The sequence below is a fragment of the Perognathus longimembris genome, chromosome 9 (assembly GCF_023159225.1).
Source record: "Perognathus longimembris pacificus isolate PPM17 chromosome 9, ASM2315922v1, whole genome shotgun sequence".
In the NCBI taxonomy this organism is placed as follows: domain Eukaryota; kingdom Metazoa; phylum Chordata; class Mammalia; order Rodentia; family Heteromyidae; genus Perognathus; species Perognathus longimembris.
This window is the reverse complement of record NC_063169.1, coordinates 34211470-34231076: the sequence shown is the minus strand read 5'-3', so window position 1 is coordinate 34231076 and position 19607 is coordinate 34211470. Positions and strand designations below refer to the sequence as shown.

Sequence of the window (19607 nt, the reverse complement as noted above, 5' to 3'; positions counted from 1 at the left end):
AGAGCCTACTGTGGCTATCCACTGACCACCTGCAAATACCCACCCAGGGCCGAGAATAACAGGAGGAGTTGCTCCTCACCTCCTCATTCATGACTTCTGTCTGGGTAGAGCAGAAAGACCCCAGCCAGCACTGCTGTCTGCTAACTAGCATGATCTCTGAAATCTACACCTTTCTCAAAGACTATGACAATTGACATTATGCCTAAAATTTAACTAAACTACCTATTTAAACTTCTGACCCCAAATAACCTGCTCATTTTCAGAATACCAGGAAAGAAATAATTCCTGAAACATTTATGGATGTTAATATTTGGTTCTGCACTTCTCACTTTGGCCAATACAGCAGCCATTAGCCAAGACAAAGGGCTGGGAATATGGCCTAGTGGTAAAGTGCTCGCCTTGTATACATGAAGCCCTGGGTTGGATTCTTCAGCACCACATATATAGAAAAAGCTGGAAGTGGCGCTGTGGCTTAAGTGGTAGAGTGCTAGCCTTGAGCAAAAAGGAAGCCAGGAACAGTCCTCAGGCCCTGAGTTCAAGCCTCAGGACTGGCAAAAAAATAAAGTGAATTAAACAATATAATTTCCGTAATTTAAGGGATTACTATTTTGTTATTTAAGATAGTGTGGTAATTTTAAATATGTGTATGAATTTGAAGTGTATAATTTGTCAAGATGTTACATGGTCACTGATGGTGAGATATGTCCTGTTTCAGACATGTTAGAGTTATGGAGGAAAGGTTTACCCTGCATGAGTGAAATGCAGCAACATTAATGTATTTTTCAGTCAATTATTAACAAGAATGAACTAAACATTAAACATATTCATTTGATATGCATTCACTATCAGTACCATAATCTTAAAGACATTTATCATGTTAGTTAGATTTCCATTTGAAATAAAGAGGATGCTACAGCAGAAATCTTACACAAACTTCAAACTTTTCTGCTTGTAAATCATCTCATTTTGATTTCTAGGATTACAGATCAGGAAATTAGGTAAGTTACTGTAAAGTAAAGTGCTTAGTATAGCCCTAGATGGCACAGCCACATCTTCAGGCAGGTCTTGTAGGTCCTGTGAAGTGTTTTTATAGAAAAATTTTAATGAGCCCTTAGTATTCTTTAGTCTAACTCTGTGTTGAGTTAAAAAAAAAAAAGTTCCTTCTAGTATGCTCTTTCATGAAGAAACAGTTCTCCCTAATTCTCAGAACAAGGATCATTTACTTAGAAAATCCTCTCCATTCCCCTCTAGCACCACCAATTCTCAATCGCAAATGCCTTCCTGTTCTCAAAGGTGGAGACCATTCAAGATTACAAAACCAGCCATGGGCCAAGGAGTCTCATGACAAGATCCTATTGTTTGTACACAGTGGTGGTTCATGGTAGACTCTGGACTTTTCTGCCAAGTCTAGCTTTGAACTGTGATCCTAGATCTCAATCTTCTGAGTATCTAGGACTATAGCTACTCTTTCCTGGAGGCCTGAGCCCTCATCTTGTTCCTTTATAACCCAAAATTAAATGCCAAAGCTTTCTGGTCTTTGTTCTTTCCTGTTTCTTTTTCTCTGGTGATTCAAAGGCAAGGTAGCTAGTTTATACATCACAGGAAATAAAACAGCAGTGCAGATCGCTGACCCCAAACAGATGTACAGAACTACTGGTAAATCTGGATACTCCCCTTGAAGAATTCCAATTACTGCAGGAATTGCCATTTCTCCCAGAGTACCGCCAATCACAAAAAATGCAGCAGACTTGCCACTGATGGTGCTGTACTGTTCAATCCAAGAAACACCACTGGGAAAAGTGGTGGCCATAGAGGCCCCATACACGGAGGTTGCTATCCACAGACAAAGGGGGCTCTTGTCAAAAAGCACCAGAAACAAACAGGAGGTCAGGCTGCCAAGGTTGCTCAGCACAATCATGGTGGCAGGTCGCAAACATGCTGCAAAGAAGATTGCCAGACCCCGGCAGGCTGCGAAGGTCCCCCAGAAGATGGAGTTCAAGCCAGCTGCTTCTCTTTCATCCATGCCAACGTGGGTGGTGGCAAAGGAGAAAATGTAAGAGCCGAATGTTATCTCAGCTCCAACATAGAAGAAGAAGAATATAAAAAGGAGACAGAGAAGGGCCTTGTGGTATTTAGCTCTTCGAGATTCCTGAGCAGATGCTGCTGTTGATTTTCTCTGCCTTGAGCTCTTCATGAAGAACAGAACAAAGAAAAACAGAGAAACTATGAGAATATAGGTGCCGATGGAAGCATAAGCCCACAGTAAGTTCATGTCATGGGGCGCTCCGAGTAGGGAGACTGAGGCAGCTTCAGATGACCGGTTCAGGGCTGGAGGGAGAAAGTTGGGCTCTGTGTGGTTGTCAGCAGACACTGTGGGGCCCAGGGCCAGTTTAGCCAGCAGGGGAGCCAGGAAGGCACCCAGGGCAAAACTGAAGTGTAAGGCCTGCATGTATGGGGGGCTCTTGTCCCCCCAAAGAGCCAAGATGAGGACATTCCCACCTACCAAAGAGAGACAGAGAACCTTTTAAGTTACACATAGCAACTTTGGGATAAAACATTTCATGATCTTCAGAAAGAGGACGTGTCTGTAATTACATGACATAAATACCACATTGTTGTAAGTTATTCAGACATTGGCTCTGAGTAGAATCTGTGAGTGAAGAACTCTGACAAGCTCTCACCAGAGAGCAGTATCTTTCAAGATAGCATTCCTGGAAGTTTATAGGATGGTACCTCCATCAGCCAGACACATTAGTAAGGACTTTATAAAATAAAGAATTGCTGATATCACTCTAGGAAATAGTATTTGTACATGTGTTCTATACTTTAAATATATATATGTTTATTGGACAAAATCTTATCATCAGATAGTGACCAAATCTTTCTCTCCTTTTTTTTTTTTTTCCAGTCCTGGGGACTGGACTCAGGGCCTGAGCACTGTCCCTGGCTTCTTTTTGCTCAAGGCTAGCACTCTGCCACTTGAGCCACAGCACCACTTCTGGCCGTTTTCTATATATGTGGTGCTGGGGAATTGAACCCAGGGCTTCATGTATGGGAGGCAAGCACTCTTGCCACTAGGCCATATCCCCAGCCCTCTTTCTCTCCTTTTAACTGGCACCCCTTTTTGGTATTTGCATAAAACAAAATAAATTAATTCAGAACCTGTAAACTCCAGGTATGCCTGAGGTAAGAAATAAGCATCAAGTTGACTCTTTTGTAAGTTATTCTACCTTTGTCATTTGACAACTAAACAAAACCTACACTATAAAATAGTTCCATGATATATCTAACATTAGAGAAAAATCAGGCCCAACAGCTGGAATGAGGTGAACAAATATCACATATGTTATTTAGCAAGTCTTCAAATATATAATGGAGTTGGAGAACATCTAATGCTGAGGTCAGGAACTTAAAAAAATATTCATTTCTTTATTGTCAAAGTGATGTACAGAAGGGTTAATGGTCAGGAACTTTTGAGAAAGAAAAGAAGAACAAGGAAAGTTGCACAGTGCACAGGCTTCTTTAAGCAGAAAAATTGTGTGTGTGTGTGTGTGTGTGTGTGTGTGTGTGTGTGTGTGTGTGTGTGTTGCTCCTGGAGCTTGAACTGAGGGCCTGGGCATCATCCTGGAGATTTTTCACTTAAGGCTGGCACTTTACCACTTAAGTCACAGCTCCACTTCTGGCTCTTTGGTGGTTAATTAGAAATAAAGAGTCCCACAGACTTTCCTGCTGTTACTGTCTTCTCAGCCTCCTAAGCTTGGATTACAGGTATGAATCACCAGGGCCTAGCCAGTGTGTATTTCTAACTAAATGGCTGCCTCTATGCTTTTTCAGCCAAATAGTGATTCCACACTTGTTTAATCTTACTAGTTCATTCATTCTTCTTCCCGATGATGCTCCAATCCTATGGAAACTCTCTCCTGCACTGGAATTACCCTTAGCCTGAAGGTTCTTTCCTGTCCAAATAATATAAATTGAACACAAACAAAAATCTTCTAAATTTACTTCATAATTGGTTATTTAAAAAAACAAGCACTTCAATTGGCAAGATGAGTACTTCTGACTGTGTGCCCCATGATCAGCTCAGAGTGTTGTGTTATTTCTTTTTTTTTTTTTTGGCCAGTCCTGGGCCTTGGACTCAGGGCCTGAGCACTGTCCCTGGCTTCTTCCCGCTCAAGGCTAGCACTCTGCCACTTAAGCCACAGCGCCGCTTCTGGCCGTTTTCTGTATATGTGGTGCTGGGGAATCGAACCTAGGGCCTCGTGTATCCGAGGCAGGCACTCTTGCCACTAGGCTATATCCCCAGCCCGTGTTGTGTTATTTCAAAAGCATTGCACATGATGCTATCATTTCATCAGCTCTGCACTTCCCAGTAGTGTCCTGGTCTAGAGGAGACAATGGAGCATCACTAACCTGTATCCAGAGCACCAAACGAAAGGCCAAAGACAGACATCATGACAATCAGCAGTACTGCTTGCTTGCAGAATGGAGTAAGATAAAGACCAACTGTGCTTGCCAGCATGGATAGTCCTGGGAAAGACAGGAACAAAGCCAGCTGTGATATCTGTTCACATGCAAGGCCATGGGTCAATATCCTAAAGTTCTTACAGAGATGCAAAATAAGGTCAGAATAAAACTAGTTAACCTTGAGAATTTGATTCATGTTATTTTATCATTTAAATCTTTTGCAGTTTATGTCATACAAAAAACTGTGACATTAGTGTATTCTATCACTATAAATTATAACAAATTTAAATTTTTTAAAATATTATTATTAAAGGTGACGTACAGAGGATTTACAGTTACATAAGTTAGGTAGTGAGTACATTTCTTTTTGGACAATGTCATTCCTTCTCTCCCTTTCTCTTAGTTTTTCCCTCCCATCCCCACACACAGGGTGTATAGGTGACAATGGTCAACATATTGTCTAATGAGCACCATTGATGCATTTGTTCACCATTTGTTTCTCCATTTCTGTGTCCCTCCTTTCCCTCCTAAAGGCAGATAAACAAGACAAAAAGGAAAGAAAAATAGCAGTGAAGAAAAAACCCTCTTATTTCCATTTCCTGGAATTCATTTTGATAAATATTATTTTATATGATCAGATGCACATAGGCATTTTGCCATTGTAACACAAATTTTCATAGCAAAAGAGGCCTTCCAAATGTTATATATGTAATATATATTTATATATGTTTCATACCTCAGTAAACATCTAAGGAACTCTTAGATATACCATAACTAACTAAAAGGGCAAAAGAAGTGATTTGTATAGCAGTTTGTAAAAAAAATAAGAAGTAGGGAAGGGGGCTGGAAATGTGACCTAGTGGTAGAGTGCTTGCCTTGTAAACATGAAGCCCTGGGTTCCATTCCTCAGCACCACATACATAAAAAAGGCCAGAAGTGGCACTATGGCTTAAGTGGTAGAGTGCTAGCCTTGAGCAAAAAGAAGCCAAAGACAGTGCTCAGGCCCTGAGTTCAAGCCCCGGGACTGGCAAAAAAAAAAAGAATTATGGAGGGAAATATATGATACATAATTTGGTCTGGTCTAGGGATATTGCTCAGCATGCTTCAGGTGATAGGCTTAATATCCAAGACAGCAAAATGTTTTTGTATGTATGTATGCATATATGTATGTATGTGTGTATGTATTTCCTTCAGCTCACTTTGAAATTAAGAGGGATTGCTTACTCATTCATTGGCACAAACTATTTCCCTGTTCACGTCACATTAATCTAAATTTTCTTGAAACCTGTGGCCCCATTTGAACCACAGTGTGTTAAAAGTGTTGCCAGGCACCTCCAGGCTGCAGCAGAGCCATCTCAGCTCATCACTTACATGAGGACAAATGTGTAGCCTGCCTCAGTTCCTCACCATTCCCTGCCCCTTATTCTCAACCCAGAGTCCAGAGAGCCTGGCCATGTTCCTGGAGCTCATCTGGCCCCAGGTGGCCCTAGAGACCAGCCCTGCACCTGATGTGCAGAGCTTTGGGACAAGAGTGTGACATGGACTGGTGCCTCAGTTCCAGTGGAGTTGAGAGGCTCAGGACTGCCATCAGCACAGCTGAGGGCTAAGCAAGGCTTTGGGGGGCCCAGCCCTGATGCCCTGTGGCTGCCAAGGTGAAAGCAGGAGACACAGACACCTAGCTTCTGAGGAGGACCCCCAAACACCACTCATTTCATTTGTCAACAAGTTTTCATATTTAGAGACAAATTGTAAATTCACTGACAGGTACAAAGAATTAAATATTACTGTTCACTCACCCAAAAACAAAAACTGATTCATACAGTCCAGAAGAACTCCTCCAATCACAGAACCACACAGATATCCAACAGCACGACCCACAAATATTTCAGAAAGACTGCTGATATTGTGGTTCACATTATTGGCCAGATCTTGAAACGTAGGTCCTAGTACAGCAACAGTTGTTCCCTGAAATTGAAAACCAAAAGTTGTTTTTAAGTAATCTACATCTAATTTGTGCCCACTACAGAAAAGTGGAGAAAGGATACAATGCAATGTGGAGAACCACATAAGAATTATAGTAAAAAAAATGCACACACTATTTTTCTAATAGCATCAGAGATACAAACTCTAACTGCTTTCCTTCTTTTCAAAAATTCTTTAATTCTTTTGCATTTTTTTTCTATTTGAATAGTACCTTAAAAGACTATTCTGTACCAATAGTGAGTTTAGGTTAGGGATATAAGTCAGAAGTGTGGTGCTTGCCTAGTAGGCATAAGCCCTGGTTTTACCATGAGCACTGTAACATAATAACAATAATAATAACAAGAGTAAAAATGAAGTTTATAATATCCAACATTAAAACCATATATATGTATATATACATATATATATATATACATACATACATAGTGTGTGTGTGTATGTGTGTGCATGTGTGTGTGTGTGTGTGTGTGTGCCATTCCTGGGGCTTGAACTTGAGGCCTAGATGCTGTCCCTGAACTTTTTGCTCAAGGCTAGTACTCTACCACTTGAGACACAGCTCTACTTTCAACATTTTGTTGGTTAATTGGGTATAACAGTGTCATGGACTTTCATTCCTGGGCTGGTTTCAAACTGTGATCTTCTTATCTCAGCCTCCCCGAGTAGCTAGGATCACAGGTGTTAGCTCCTGACAGGAGCCTAGTATAAGTTTTTGGTATTTTGAAATATGCTACCAGCACTAACATCAGAATTTAATGTTGGTAATATAAACGATCAGTTTACCTTTTCAATACTGTTAAAATAGTCATCTTTAGTACAAAAGGAGTCCTGCACATACACAATAAACAGGTTAAACACTCTTTTTTGTTTGTTTGTTTTTGTTGCCAGTCCTGGGGCTTGAACTCAGGGTGTGAGCACTGTCCCTGGCTTCTTTTTGCTCAAGGCTAGCACTCTACCTCTTGAGCCTCAGTGCCACTTCCGGCTTTTTCTATATATGTGGTGCTGAGGAATCAAACCCAAGGGTTCATGTATACGAGGCGAGCACTCTACCACTAGGCCATATTCCCAGCCCAAACACTCTTAAGTCTACATTTTTCTTCAAAGATATCCCGAGTCCGGCACAAAACATTACATATACAGCAGGGCCCAGATCTGAGGATCATGATTCGAAGACAGCCCAAGCAGGAAGGTCGGAGCTGGGGCTCAAGTGATAGAGCTCTACCTTTGAGCAGAAAAGCCTAGGGACAGCACGCAGACCCTGAGTTTAAACCCAGGACAGGTACCTTCCTTCCCTCCCACAAAATGTTACATATACATTATCAGAAGGAGGTTCACAATTTTGAAGTTTAATTTATTATTAAATTTACTGTGATAAAGTAAATTAAAATTGGCCTAAAACAGCCTCATATCAACTAGAAGTTAATTTAATATGTCAACAAATAATAAACTGAGAGCTATTTGTATAATGAATGATGTAGTACAGGCTGTGCACAGCCCTTATGTGGCTACTCCTCGAGTAACCTCCTTCCCACATTGCTGGGTGCAGTTCCCGCTACCTTTATTGGTTCTGGGAGCTCCTACTTCACAAGTTGTGTTTTTGCTCGGCCCCCAGAAGAGCCTTGCTAAATGAAAATAAACATGTGTTCATTTTCTTGGTGCCAGGAGGGCAGTGTAAAGGAGACTGCCAGTGATCCTGCCAGCACCACCTGACGAAATGCATATGGCAGCCAGGGTCTTGTGCTTTGGAGCTCATACAGTTACTAAGCCATGGGCAAGTTGTTTCTTAGACTTAGGGTCCAGGAACTTGTGTTCCAATCGCTCTGACTGAATTGAGTCTGTTGTGGTATTTTTCCTGCACTAAGTCCAAAATCTCATACTTTATGTTCCTATATGTATATAATGGATTTTGATCATATGATTTCCCTCTTACCTTTATTTCCACTCATTTTAGTTTGATATTTAATTAGAATTTTGTATTGTAAAGGTGATGTAAAGAGGGGTTACAGTAACATAAATCAGGTAATGAGTACATTTTTAAACAGTGTCACCTCTTCCCTTGTTTTTAATTAGAATGTTTAACCTTTAGTGATCCTAATTTCCTATTGTTGCTAGGAAGCAAGCCACTGCAATGTCACACAGATCTATGGGTGAGAACTCCTCCAGGCCTGTGCTATCTCACAGGGAAGCTCCTCACAGTGTAATTTTCTCCTAGAGAATCTTGGTTGTCCTAAAATGAGAAGAGAGAAATTTAGGACAAAGATTGAATGGTTAAAAACATTATAGATAGATTATAGAAAACAAAACTTTGTAAGGAACTTTGTGTATGACCAAACTGATTGAGATTAGCAGGGAATTATTTCCAAGCTTTTCTTAAAATTAAGCATTAACATCTAGTGTACATTACCAAACTAGATTCAGATGCTCTATGAAGACAGCAAGGTTCCCTCAGAGCACTGGCTGCCTTTTAATAGTAAATGGTGAGAGGTTCTGCTATGCATTTGAGGTCATTAGCTCAGGAAAGAATGACACTGGGTTTTACCACGATCATTTCCTGAGCTTCATTCTGTGTTTATTAGGTTTTTATCCCTTAAGGAAACTGGGTCTTCTTTATCAAAAGAGATAGGCCTCCTCAACAATTATGTAATTTTCTGGTCTTCCTTTGGAAGTGCTAATATGACTTTGGTTAAATGAAGGGCTATTTATTTTGTTGTAGCAATATGGTTTGAACTCAAGTCCTTATGGTTTCCAGGACCTGAAGATCTCCAGTGTTTTTCCTCTGGTTAGTTTATAGTTAGGGTCTTAGGTCTTTTGCACAGCTTGATCCTGGGCTTCCATTTTCCTGCCTATGCCTTCATACTCCACTATATCTGCCTACTTCTTAAAGTACCACTAACTTTTTTTCTTTTGGCCTGGGCTAACCTTGAACTACAGTCCTCTTAACTCCACTTCCTGAGTAATTAGGATTACAGGCATGAGCTACCACACCCAGAGATGAAGGATCACTATATAAAATAAACTTATTCTAATCAGTGTTTAAATTGATATTTTGGTGAACTTCCACAAATCAAATTAAATTAAGTCATTCTCAGAACCTCAAAGTAATTAGGAGATTTTCTAGAAGATCCCTTAGAATAGACAAATATTAAACTATTGGGCTTATTTGGTATATTATGTGGAAAGCACTGGCAAATAACAAATAATATTGAAGTTACTTTGAGTTATAGCTATATAGATATCTGTACATGTGCTTCAGAAATTGTATGAAATAAATGGAAATATAGTGATAGTATAACTCATAATGCTAGTAATAATTTTTAAAAGTGATACATGACAGAAATAACCAAATTTTCTTGCCAGTTAGATCACTGTTGTAATGACTTCTCATCAGATCTTTAACCATGGCCATTTTAAATTCAAGGGCTGTATTGAAAACATGTTGTCTAAGGGACAGGAGTGACAGCTCAGTTGGTTGATCATTTGCTTAGCTTAGCATGCAGGAGGTCCTAAGTTCAATCATCAGCCCTGATAATTAGGGCTGGTGATACTGCTGTTTCTCTAGACTTGCTAATGAGTACACTCAGACAAACATCTCAGAGGAAAGGAGCACTGGGCCTGAGCGTGGGAGCACTAACAGTTGGTTTGCAGCCATCCTGAATGGGAGATGTGAAACGTTCTCCACTCTTCATGTTTAATGGGTCTCCAGGTTCCTACATCTTGTGTTACCCGGCTAACTACAGAAGCAGTGCTTCTTTCAATCAGAAAGTTTTACAGTCAACCATAGGATTTCATCACCATCGTGTCCTGATGTCACTCAAGTACTCCATTGTGGGATCTTTAGACTTAGATTTTAATTTTTTGGCTCACAGAGACATCTATCAAAAACTGTACCTTTTTCTTTTTATCACTTCCTAATAGCCATCATAGTAGTATCCCTAAGGTGTTGTATCCCTTCCAAGTATTTTATAAATGGGTCCAGGTGTGGTGGTACATGCCTGTAATCCCAGCACTCAGTAGGCTGAGGTAGGAAGATCACAATTTCAAAGACAGCTTGATTTACATAGTGATTTTAAGGCCACACTGGACTACATAGCAAGTTCATATCTAAAAAAAAAAATGCTCATAAATGTTTCTATGCAGCCATCCTTTGTACTTGAAAACACCAAAAATCACCTAGCTTATTTGTCAGTGTACACCATAATACCATATTTAGAGCAAATCAGTTAACTATTGTGATATACAGTGTAAAGGTGTTCAGCATTTCAGTCAACCTCAAAAACTTGAGAGGCTGGCCAAGTACTGGGAATTAATAAATTAAATTAGGCCTAAAGAGCCAGGCACTGGTGGTTCATGACTATAATCTTAGCTATTCAGGAGGCTGAGATCTGAAGATTAAGGTTTGAACCCATTGTGGACGGGAAGGTAATCTTTAGTTGTCCGCAAAAAAGCCAGAAGTAAAGCTGTGACTCAAGTAGTAGAGCCCCAACACTGGGTGCAAAAGCTAAGGGACAGCACCTAGGCCTTGAGCTTAAGCCCCAGTGCTAGCACAGAAGAAAGAAAAAAGAAGGGGGAAAGAAGGAAGGAAGGAAAGAAGGAAGGAAGGAAGGAAGGAAGGAAGGAAGGAAGGAAGGAAGGAAGGAAGGAAGGAAGGAAGGAAGGAAGGAAAGGAAAGGAAGGGAAGGGAAGGGAAGGGAAGGGAAGGGAGGGAGGGAGGGAGGGAGGGAGGAGAAAGGAGACAGTAAAGGAAAGGAAAGAAAGGTCTAAACCTGCTTCTGTGTGTAGGGAACTGTAACCTACCTTCATATGTGAACAAAAAACTACAACCTGACACACTTTACTCTTTGAGCAAGTAGTTGAGGAGCCAAACCACTCATTCCCAACACCATAGCTACCCAGAGTGGACAAATTTGCTGCAAGCAATGGAGGTAGTTCTATGTTACTTTCTTGTTTATTATTTAGATACTGCCCCCATTCCTGAATCAGTTCTTCCTGCAAAGAAATGGCTAAAAATGACTTGTCTAACCTTTTCTTTCTAGTAACTGTTAGCAATATCTACTAGATAGCTTTCAAAGGAAATTTCTTGGACTATTTAAGAAAAAAAACCCAGTTTCTAACTCATATGCATTTCAAGGGTAACTGGTTCTAATTGCACTGCTGTTCTGAAGACAGAATGCCCCTGGCCTGAGCAGGAGTAGGCAGGACTATGGACCAAAATAGACACACAGATGCACAGCAAGCACCTAGTACATGACAAAGCAAATGTCTTCTAAGGGCTTCTCAGAGCCGGCACACAGTGAGTGATGGCTCACCAGGTACTATGGTGGCTTCTTCTTTCTTTTTTTTTTTTCATCCAGCAAGAAGCCATAACTTTATTGATGATAGAAACAGTACAAATTTCAAACCAAGCTGCAGTCACCCTCTTGAAACACAAACACACAAAAAAGGGTCCTTGTTTTCATATGGTTATGTTGTTAATTCCATTACAGCATTTACAATATCATTACTATTATTCTTCCGGGCTGGGGCTGCCTTTGCATGTGACATAACCAATTTGATGTCCTTAACTTCTACACCTGTTTCATCAACATCTTCCTCTTCACTCTCCTCTTGTTCAGTCGGAGTCTGTGTTTTTTCTTGAATGTTCAAGACATCTTCACCTTTCTCACCTTCTGTACCCTATCAGATAAAAAGCAAGCATTCTGTCTCTGAGTCTGAAATAGATGCTCAATGGCCATAAATGATTCTACTCCTGAGGACTCACCCTTCCATTCTCTCAGAATTATGATTATCAAATGATAAGGAGAGATTGTCACAAATCTCCAGAAGAGGTGGCCTAGGGGTTTGTAAAAGTCTATTTTTCAGCCTTGCACTTTTGCTCCAAGAAAAGCATGTAGGAATCTGCAAAGTTGATTTAAACATGATTGTGACATACAATAAGTCAAGATCACAGGGGGGAAAAAGGTAAAAACATGCTATGGTGTATTCGGTAAGAAATGGTCCTGGCTGTGCCATTCAACCAGCTGTGCTACCTACAAACCCTATTTTCTCCCTTTTTTTCCGTTAAGTGCTTGGCTGAATTTGGTCTGGCCAGCAGGAAGAGGAAATCCCAGAAAAGCTGGTTTTCTGTGCAATCATTTTGGATGAGGACAGCAGTAGCCCACAACACCCCCAAACTGCGAGTCTTCCCTTCGCACAGAGGGGACACACGTTCCAAGGTCTGCTGTAGCGGCAAACCTTAGAGACAATCAGTTTCACTTCTGATAGTAAGTAACTGAATCGAGATTTGAGTTTGCCCCCGTGTACATGATGAAACGGAAGCGCAGGCCGCGGATTAAAAGCACCCACGACCCCACCGCGCGGGGGGGGGGGGGGGAGGGAGGGGAAGTGCTCGCTGCCCCGACCCCCTGCCCCGCAGGACCCGGCCTGGAGGGCACAGCCCTGGCTCTCACCAGCCCCAGGAAGGCCAGATACAGGATCAGCGTGGTGAACCAGCGCCGCAGGCTCCGGGCTCGGCCTCGTAGCCCCGAGACCGCCACCGCCTCGGGCTCCTGCTTCTGGAGGAGCCGGTGCCGGAACACAGAGGCCCCGGCCCCGGCCTCGGCCTCACGCAACGCCCCTTCCAGCTCCAGCTCGGCGGCGCGGGAGAACGCCCTTGCTCCCAGAGGCCACTCGGCAACTCCGACCTCCGTCCTCCAGCTCCAGACGCGCGGCCTCTCCCGGAGAGCGGTCCCGAGTCTCGCCTGGAGAGGGTTGGCCTTTGGAACTTACAGGTGTCGCAAGCTGCGGACACACCCGCGGCATCTTGCACAACTCCGACGCAAGTCACGTGGCCGAAAAGGTGCCTTGCTCCCACCGGGACCGCGTCGGCCACGGCTGCCTGGGAGACGGGGAGTCGCCTGCCCGCTTCCGAGTCTCAGCTGGCTGAGCCCGGAGACCGGCACCTGGTGGGAAGAGCCGGAGACGCAGCCTCGGAACTGCCGCGTCCTCTGGGCTGACACCCACCGCCCCTCCGTTCTGGCGTCCCAAGGACCCCGCTGGAGCTCCGCCCCCGGCGGCTCGGGGCGCTCCGCCCGCGCCTCTCAGCATCGCGGGCAGACCCCTGAGCGCAGCTCCCTCTGAGGACTCTGCACCTGGCTGGGGAGGATCAAGGGGCTTTGAATGAAGCAATGCACACCGCAGCCAATTACGCTCTGTAAGATGCAGCACAGAAACAGCTGGGGCCAGTTGGCAAGCAGTAGTTATTACGCATTTGTTCATTAATTCAGCATCCCTGCGGCGGCGATGGAGATGAGTAGAATTCCATCTGAAATGGAACACATTCTGCCTCTCCCTCTGCCCCACCCCCGACGTCCGTTTAAGCCGCTGAAGCAACATGCCCAGTACCTGGACCAAGGAAAGAACCACTTGCTTTTCTAGATATAGCCCTCCCAATGAAGCAATCCTTGCAAGTGGCTGTCTTAAAAGAACAGCTGGAGTGCTGCCAAACTGCACAGCTGTGCAGAAACGAAGGCAGTAGGAGAAGAGATGAAATAGGTCGGGAAAGAACGGAGCTGTGTAACGGACCCACTGCCACTTCCAGCCTCTTCTTGACAGCTCATCAGCTTCCGTCCTGCGGATTCTGCTATGGACGCCGCTGAAGTCAGACTACACGACTGTTGAAGACGCAGCTTCATTAAGTCGACAGATAATATACCAATAGAATTACAGTTCTGGAGATAGAGAACAAAGAATGGTAAAGCGATCATTACTCAATTACTCAGTGCTTTTGCTATTCATTGCTGGCTCTTGGTTGCCTGAAGTAACCTAGATGTCAAAAAATAATATCCCAAGAGCTGGAAATAGACAGATCTTGTAAACAACCAAACTAACAAAAGAGCCAAACTTCAGTAAGAAATTTAAACTGAGAAATGCAAAATGGGGTTTTGGCAAGCTTCCCGGTCCCCTAAGAATTGAAGGTCTTGTGCTTGTATAACTTTCCACAGTAGTGCCTGCCTTTGATTTGCTCATATCTGGGGTTTCTTGATCTGGTATTCTTTATGCACTCTGACTACATTTATTGGATTTGTGCAAGAGCTCTTGTGTACCGTCTCCATTAGTCATCACAACACTAATTCCACCTTAGCCTTATTTGGACATAGGAGGGTGGGATTAAGACATATCCCTACATAACCCACTTGCCTAAGGTCAGTCAGGGAATCTCTGGCCATATACAGTAACCACAAATATGACACAAAGCAGATTGCTCCTACAAATATTACTTTTCTGAGAAGGTTAAAAGAAAGACCTCCTTAGCGGGGCACTGGTGGCTCACACCTAAGTAGCCAATCTTTGCTACTTAGAAGGCTGAGGTCTGAGACCGGAGGATTGAGAGTCAAAGTCAGCAGGGGCAGGAAAGTTCATGAGACTCTTTAACCAACAAAAATCCAGAGATGGAGTTGTGGCTTAAGTGGTAAAACACTAATGCTGAGCACAAAAGCTCAGAAAAAGCACCCAGGCCCTGAGTTCAAGCCCCAGGATCAGCTTGAAAACAAGAGCTTCTTATCATGCCTGTTTAGGTAAACTGGGCCCTTCTGACTGGCTACTGTGCTCTGGTTGGTTGTTGCCAGCAAACATGAAAAACCATGAGGTGAGAGGTCATGTCCGAATTACTTATCCAACATAGCTGAGCACAAGTTTGTCTTGGAGTCATACAAATCTAAATGTAAAGCATAGCTGTAGAACTTTTTGTCTTTGTGTGTGAGTGTGTGACAGAATGTCACTATATAGCCCAGTCTGTGTTCGGAATCAAGATTCTCCTGCCTCCATTTTGTGAGTGCTGGATAACATGCGCACTACCACTTCTGCCACTATTGGCTGTATGGCTTTAGGAAGAAAAGCATCTAAGTCTAGGTCTTCTTTTGTGAAAACAGGACTTAATGTCAGTTGCCTTGTTGGTGTTTGAGAGTACAAGGAAATGATGGAAGACACTGACTGGGTAGTGTTGTAAGCATGGGCAGAATTGTTTCCTAATAAGCTGGTTCTGGCCCACATGGATGAAGGCCATGGATGGCACAGGAAAACTGTTTACCTTAAAAAGCTGCTAAGAAGCAAGGAGAGGGACCAGAAGGAGCTGGAGCCAAGGTGTACCTTCTCAAGGGCTTGCCTCTAGTGCCCCAGCTGCCCCGCTGTGGCTCCTTCCCAACAATGCCAGTGTATTGTGAATCCATCAAGGGACTATGGGTTAATTCAGAGTCCTGGGGTTATGATCACCCCCCCCAAAGCATGTTGATTGCCACCCAGACCCCAACATATGAGCCCTTGGGGTTGGGGGTGGGAGGAATCTCACATTCAAACCACAACAATAGACCAAATGTGGTTGACTGGAATCTTAGAGATGATATCTTAGGAATTACATTGAAAAGAAAGCTTTGATTTTAGGGGGAAATGTGTTCTGCTTTATTTACTGATACCAATAATCTATGTTAAAACATAAATCTGAAGTTAGGGTAGGATTGAAAAAAGAAGACTCAGAAAAAGTTGTGATGGATATTAGTAGAGCTTTCGAAGTATATAAAAGGTATAGTTTATTAATAGTTGTGTGATGTGATTAAGTTGACTATATTTATTTTTTTGTCTATTTATTTTTGTACCAGTCCTGGGACTTGAACTCAGGGCCTGGGCATCTTTTGCTTAAGACTAGCACTCTATGACTTGAGCCAGCAGAGTTCCACTTCTGGCTTAAAAAAAAATAGTTTATAAGATTCTCATGGACTTTCCTACCTGGGATGGCTTCAAACTACAATCCTCAGATCTTAGCCTCCTGAATAGCTAGGATTACAGGTAAGAGCCACTGGCAGCTAGTTAAGTTGTCTGTATTTAAAATGTTATCAAGGGGCTGGGGATATAGCCTAGTGGCAAGAGTGCCTGCCTCGGATACACGAGGCCCTAAGTTCGATTCCCCAGCACCACATATACAGAAAACGGCCAGAAGCGGCGCTGTGGCTCAAGTGGCAGAGTGCTAGCCTTGAGCGGGAAGAAGCCAGGGACAGTGCTCAGGCCCTGAGTCCAAGGCCCAGGACTGACCAAAAAAAAAAAAAAAAAAAAAAATGTTATCAAAAGGTTTTTCTAAGGGCAAGATTTAATGCACTCATGTAAAATTAGCACCCAATTTTCTATAATAACGAGATTAAATTAAAAACCTTGTTCTTATTATTCCTAAAATAATATTTTAGCAACACTTGCAAGACAATGGCTGAAAGGGAAAAATTATCAAGATAATGTCTTATGTTCTATTGATCTTGTCAAACACTTAATTACTAAGGAAACTGAGTCTTAACTGAGTCCCAACTTCAATGGAGTGTCTGCTTCTTTAAATAACTACTTCACATAATTCCCCTCACCCCTTCTAAGATTCAGATAACTCATTACCAAACTATTATCCTTCCAAGTAAAATTGTCAGTGATGCATTTTGCAGACTATGTATTCCTAATTGTAACAAAGAGAGCCTAAGGTGCTGCCGCAATGCTGTCAGTATTAATTATTGTCTTAAAATACTGAGTACAGTGGAAGCAACTAGATTATGTTGTCAATTGCTAAACTGTTTCAAAGGATGAACTATCTATTCCAAGTTTTTGTCATTGAAATTCTTTTCTCTGCAGGTAGGCATAGAAAGGATGGCTCTTACAATCACTTATTTTTCAAAGAATTAGCTTTTAAACTTAATGGACTTCAGGGAATCTTTCTCTAAAAGCCACTTCTAAACTTGATGGAGGAGGTTTCAGGTCAGCCATACCTCAAAGCAGTGGCCTGAGTGTTATTGGCTACTTTTAGCAACATTTACAGTAACAAAAAGGGACAGAAAAAAATAGAGTAAGATTTTTTTTTTAATTTGCTGCTTGACTACAAAAAGAGTATATATAATCTTTCAGAAAAAAAAAAGAAAATAGCATTTACAGTAGCAAAAAGAAGCTAAGGGCTTTGCTCAGAGACTAAGAAGGAGCCAGAAACTTGAGCATGTAATTTAGTTCAAAGAGTTCCCTTGAAGATCCTTGAGTACTGTGTGTTCCCAGAAGTATCTATGTACTGGTTTCCTAGTATTCAGCTAGCAAGATAATCAGAAATGGCTGCAGGCAGAGTCCAAGGGAGCCAAGATATAACTCATAATTTTGGCAGGGGCTATTGACCAAGGCAGAATGGCAAAGCAGTTCAGGGAGCTGTGGAAATGAAACCAAAGCTCCAATGGAGACTACAGGAATGCCTGTCAAGGGAAACTGCCTCAGTGAGCAAAACCAAATAGAGTAAATCATTTGGGCTACAATCAACCACAGGATAGGGACTGGGCCGCCCAGGCCAGAGGAGACCACTGCTTGCTAGTGTATCCTACATGTTGCAAGGCACATACGACATAATGCTGGTTCTCTTGGGTTTGGGTCTTGCTTTGGTCTGTCTGCTTCTTTCCATTCCTCTGTTTCTCCCTGTGGAGGGACTGTTTTGGAGGAATTGTCTTACCATTGAATTTTGGAAATATTTAATTTTCTTTTTGATTGTGACAAGAGGCCTAGAGATTGTTCCCAGGGCCTGTGTGTGCTGTTCACATGCTTTACCACTGAGCTGCACCCATGGCTGTGTTTTTATTTTTACAGGGGCTCACAGGGAAGAATTTGCCTTGCATCTCAAAGAAGCCTTTAGACTTGAGTGTTTGAGCTATCACGTAGTACTAAATACACTAATGACTCTTGAAGATAGCCTCAATAAATTATGGAGACATGGGCAACACTCAAAAAAGCAAGATGGATATAAACATTTCACAGCCAGAAGGAATATTATAATTTGGATCTTGAATGCCTACAAAGGCCCATGTGTTAAAGGTTTGTTTCCCAGAAGTATTGGAGCTTTGTCGAGGCAAGACCTGTCAAAGGAACAATGTTGTGCAATACTTTCAGGCAATGTTAGGGACTCAGAATGTGACTTGAATGTACTTTGCACTGTGAGATGGACCTCATGTTTGAGGTTAAATTCAAAATACCATAGTTTGGATCTTGCATGTCTCTAAATGTTCAACATTTACAGGCTTTGGCCTCCAATGCAGCATTTGGAAGTATTAAAGCTATAAACAAAATATGACCCCAAATTTTTTTCTCTTTGTAAGTTGATGATCTCATGTATTTGTTATAGTAATAGAAAGATGACATAGACAATGGCTATTTTCATTCTAAACTGTGGACCCCAGTTTTTCAATGTACATCATGTTCTTCTTATGACTATGCTTCTCTCCCAGAGTTCTATCTTGTATACCTTAAAGGTATATGTTGAGAGTGGAATCCATGTTTAACAACTTCACAGTGATCAAATCACTGCTACTGCCTAAAGACCAACAACCTTTCCTTACCCAAGGAAAGAAATACATGGAGAAGAGTTAGTTTCCAAGTTCTGGCTAAGGGAAAAGTATTGTGAAAAGAGCAACAGGTACTCACTATCAGTTTGTTTACCATGCCTCTCCAAGTTTGTTAAGTTTTGCACATGAGCCAATGCATGCTAGATGTAAAGGTGGTCATGAGACATTAATGGCAGTGATGAATGAGAGACAAATGAGTAGCTGTAATGAGAGGTAAATGGGAAATGGTCACAAGAAGTGATTGAGAAATAGTCACAAACAATGAATGGGCAGTGGTCAAGAGAGGTGCTGTATTTCACCTAAGGCAAATCTATAGAAATTAGAGAAAGCAAATATATCACAATCAGGTAGAAATTAGATCTCATTCAGCATGAAACTTGGGAAGAAGTAAACAAAATCACTCCTCAGTTCTAAGGGCAGATTTTCCAGACTTGTAGAAAATTCCTTTCTTATCCCTCACTCCTATTCTTCACCACCAAGACATCGTCTAGTGTGTACTTTGGTTTTTCAAGCATTTCAAACTCAGATTCATTAGAAGGTATTCCAACACCAGAGAAAGAATGCCTCACTGTCAATTAGATGTATCACCTCATTTATACATAGTGCATACAATGTTATTACTTCTGAAAAACAGTGAAAATCAAATGCTGAAACAGGAAAGACCAGACCAAATCTCTGAAGGCAGGGAAGGCCTCAAAAGGTCTTGCTTACAGTGCTCCCAGAAATGAGGTAACTCTCCCAGATTCTAACTGGAAACATCCAGTTCCCATCTCAGCATAAATTAGCATA

The 19607-nt window shown here is 42.1% G+C and overlaps 1 protein-coding gene across 1 annotated transcript; it reads right to left on the bottom strand.

Moving 5' to 3' along the window:
• Positions 1 to 776: 776 nt before the first annotated feature.
• Positions 777 to 13192, bottom strand: LOC125357188 (sodium-dependent glucose transporter 1C-like). Its single transcript, XM_048353920.1, is given in 6 exon segments — positions 777 to 1545; positions 1547 to 2499; positions 4414 to 4530; positions 6264 to 6432; positions 7231 to 7275; positions 12894 to 13192. Coding segments are annotated over 4 exon segments (1137 nt in total). The 5' UTR covers positions 6286 to 6432; positions 7231 to 7275; positions 12894 to 13192; the 3' UTR covers positions 777 to 1500.
• Between the last annotated feature and the right edge of the window lie 6415 nt (positions 13193 to 19607).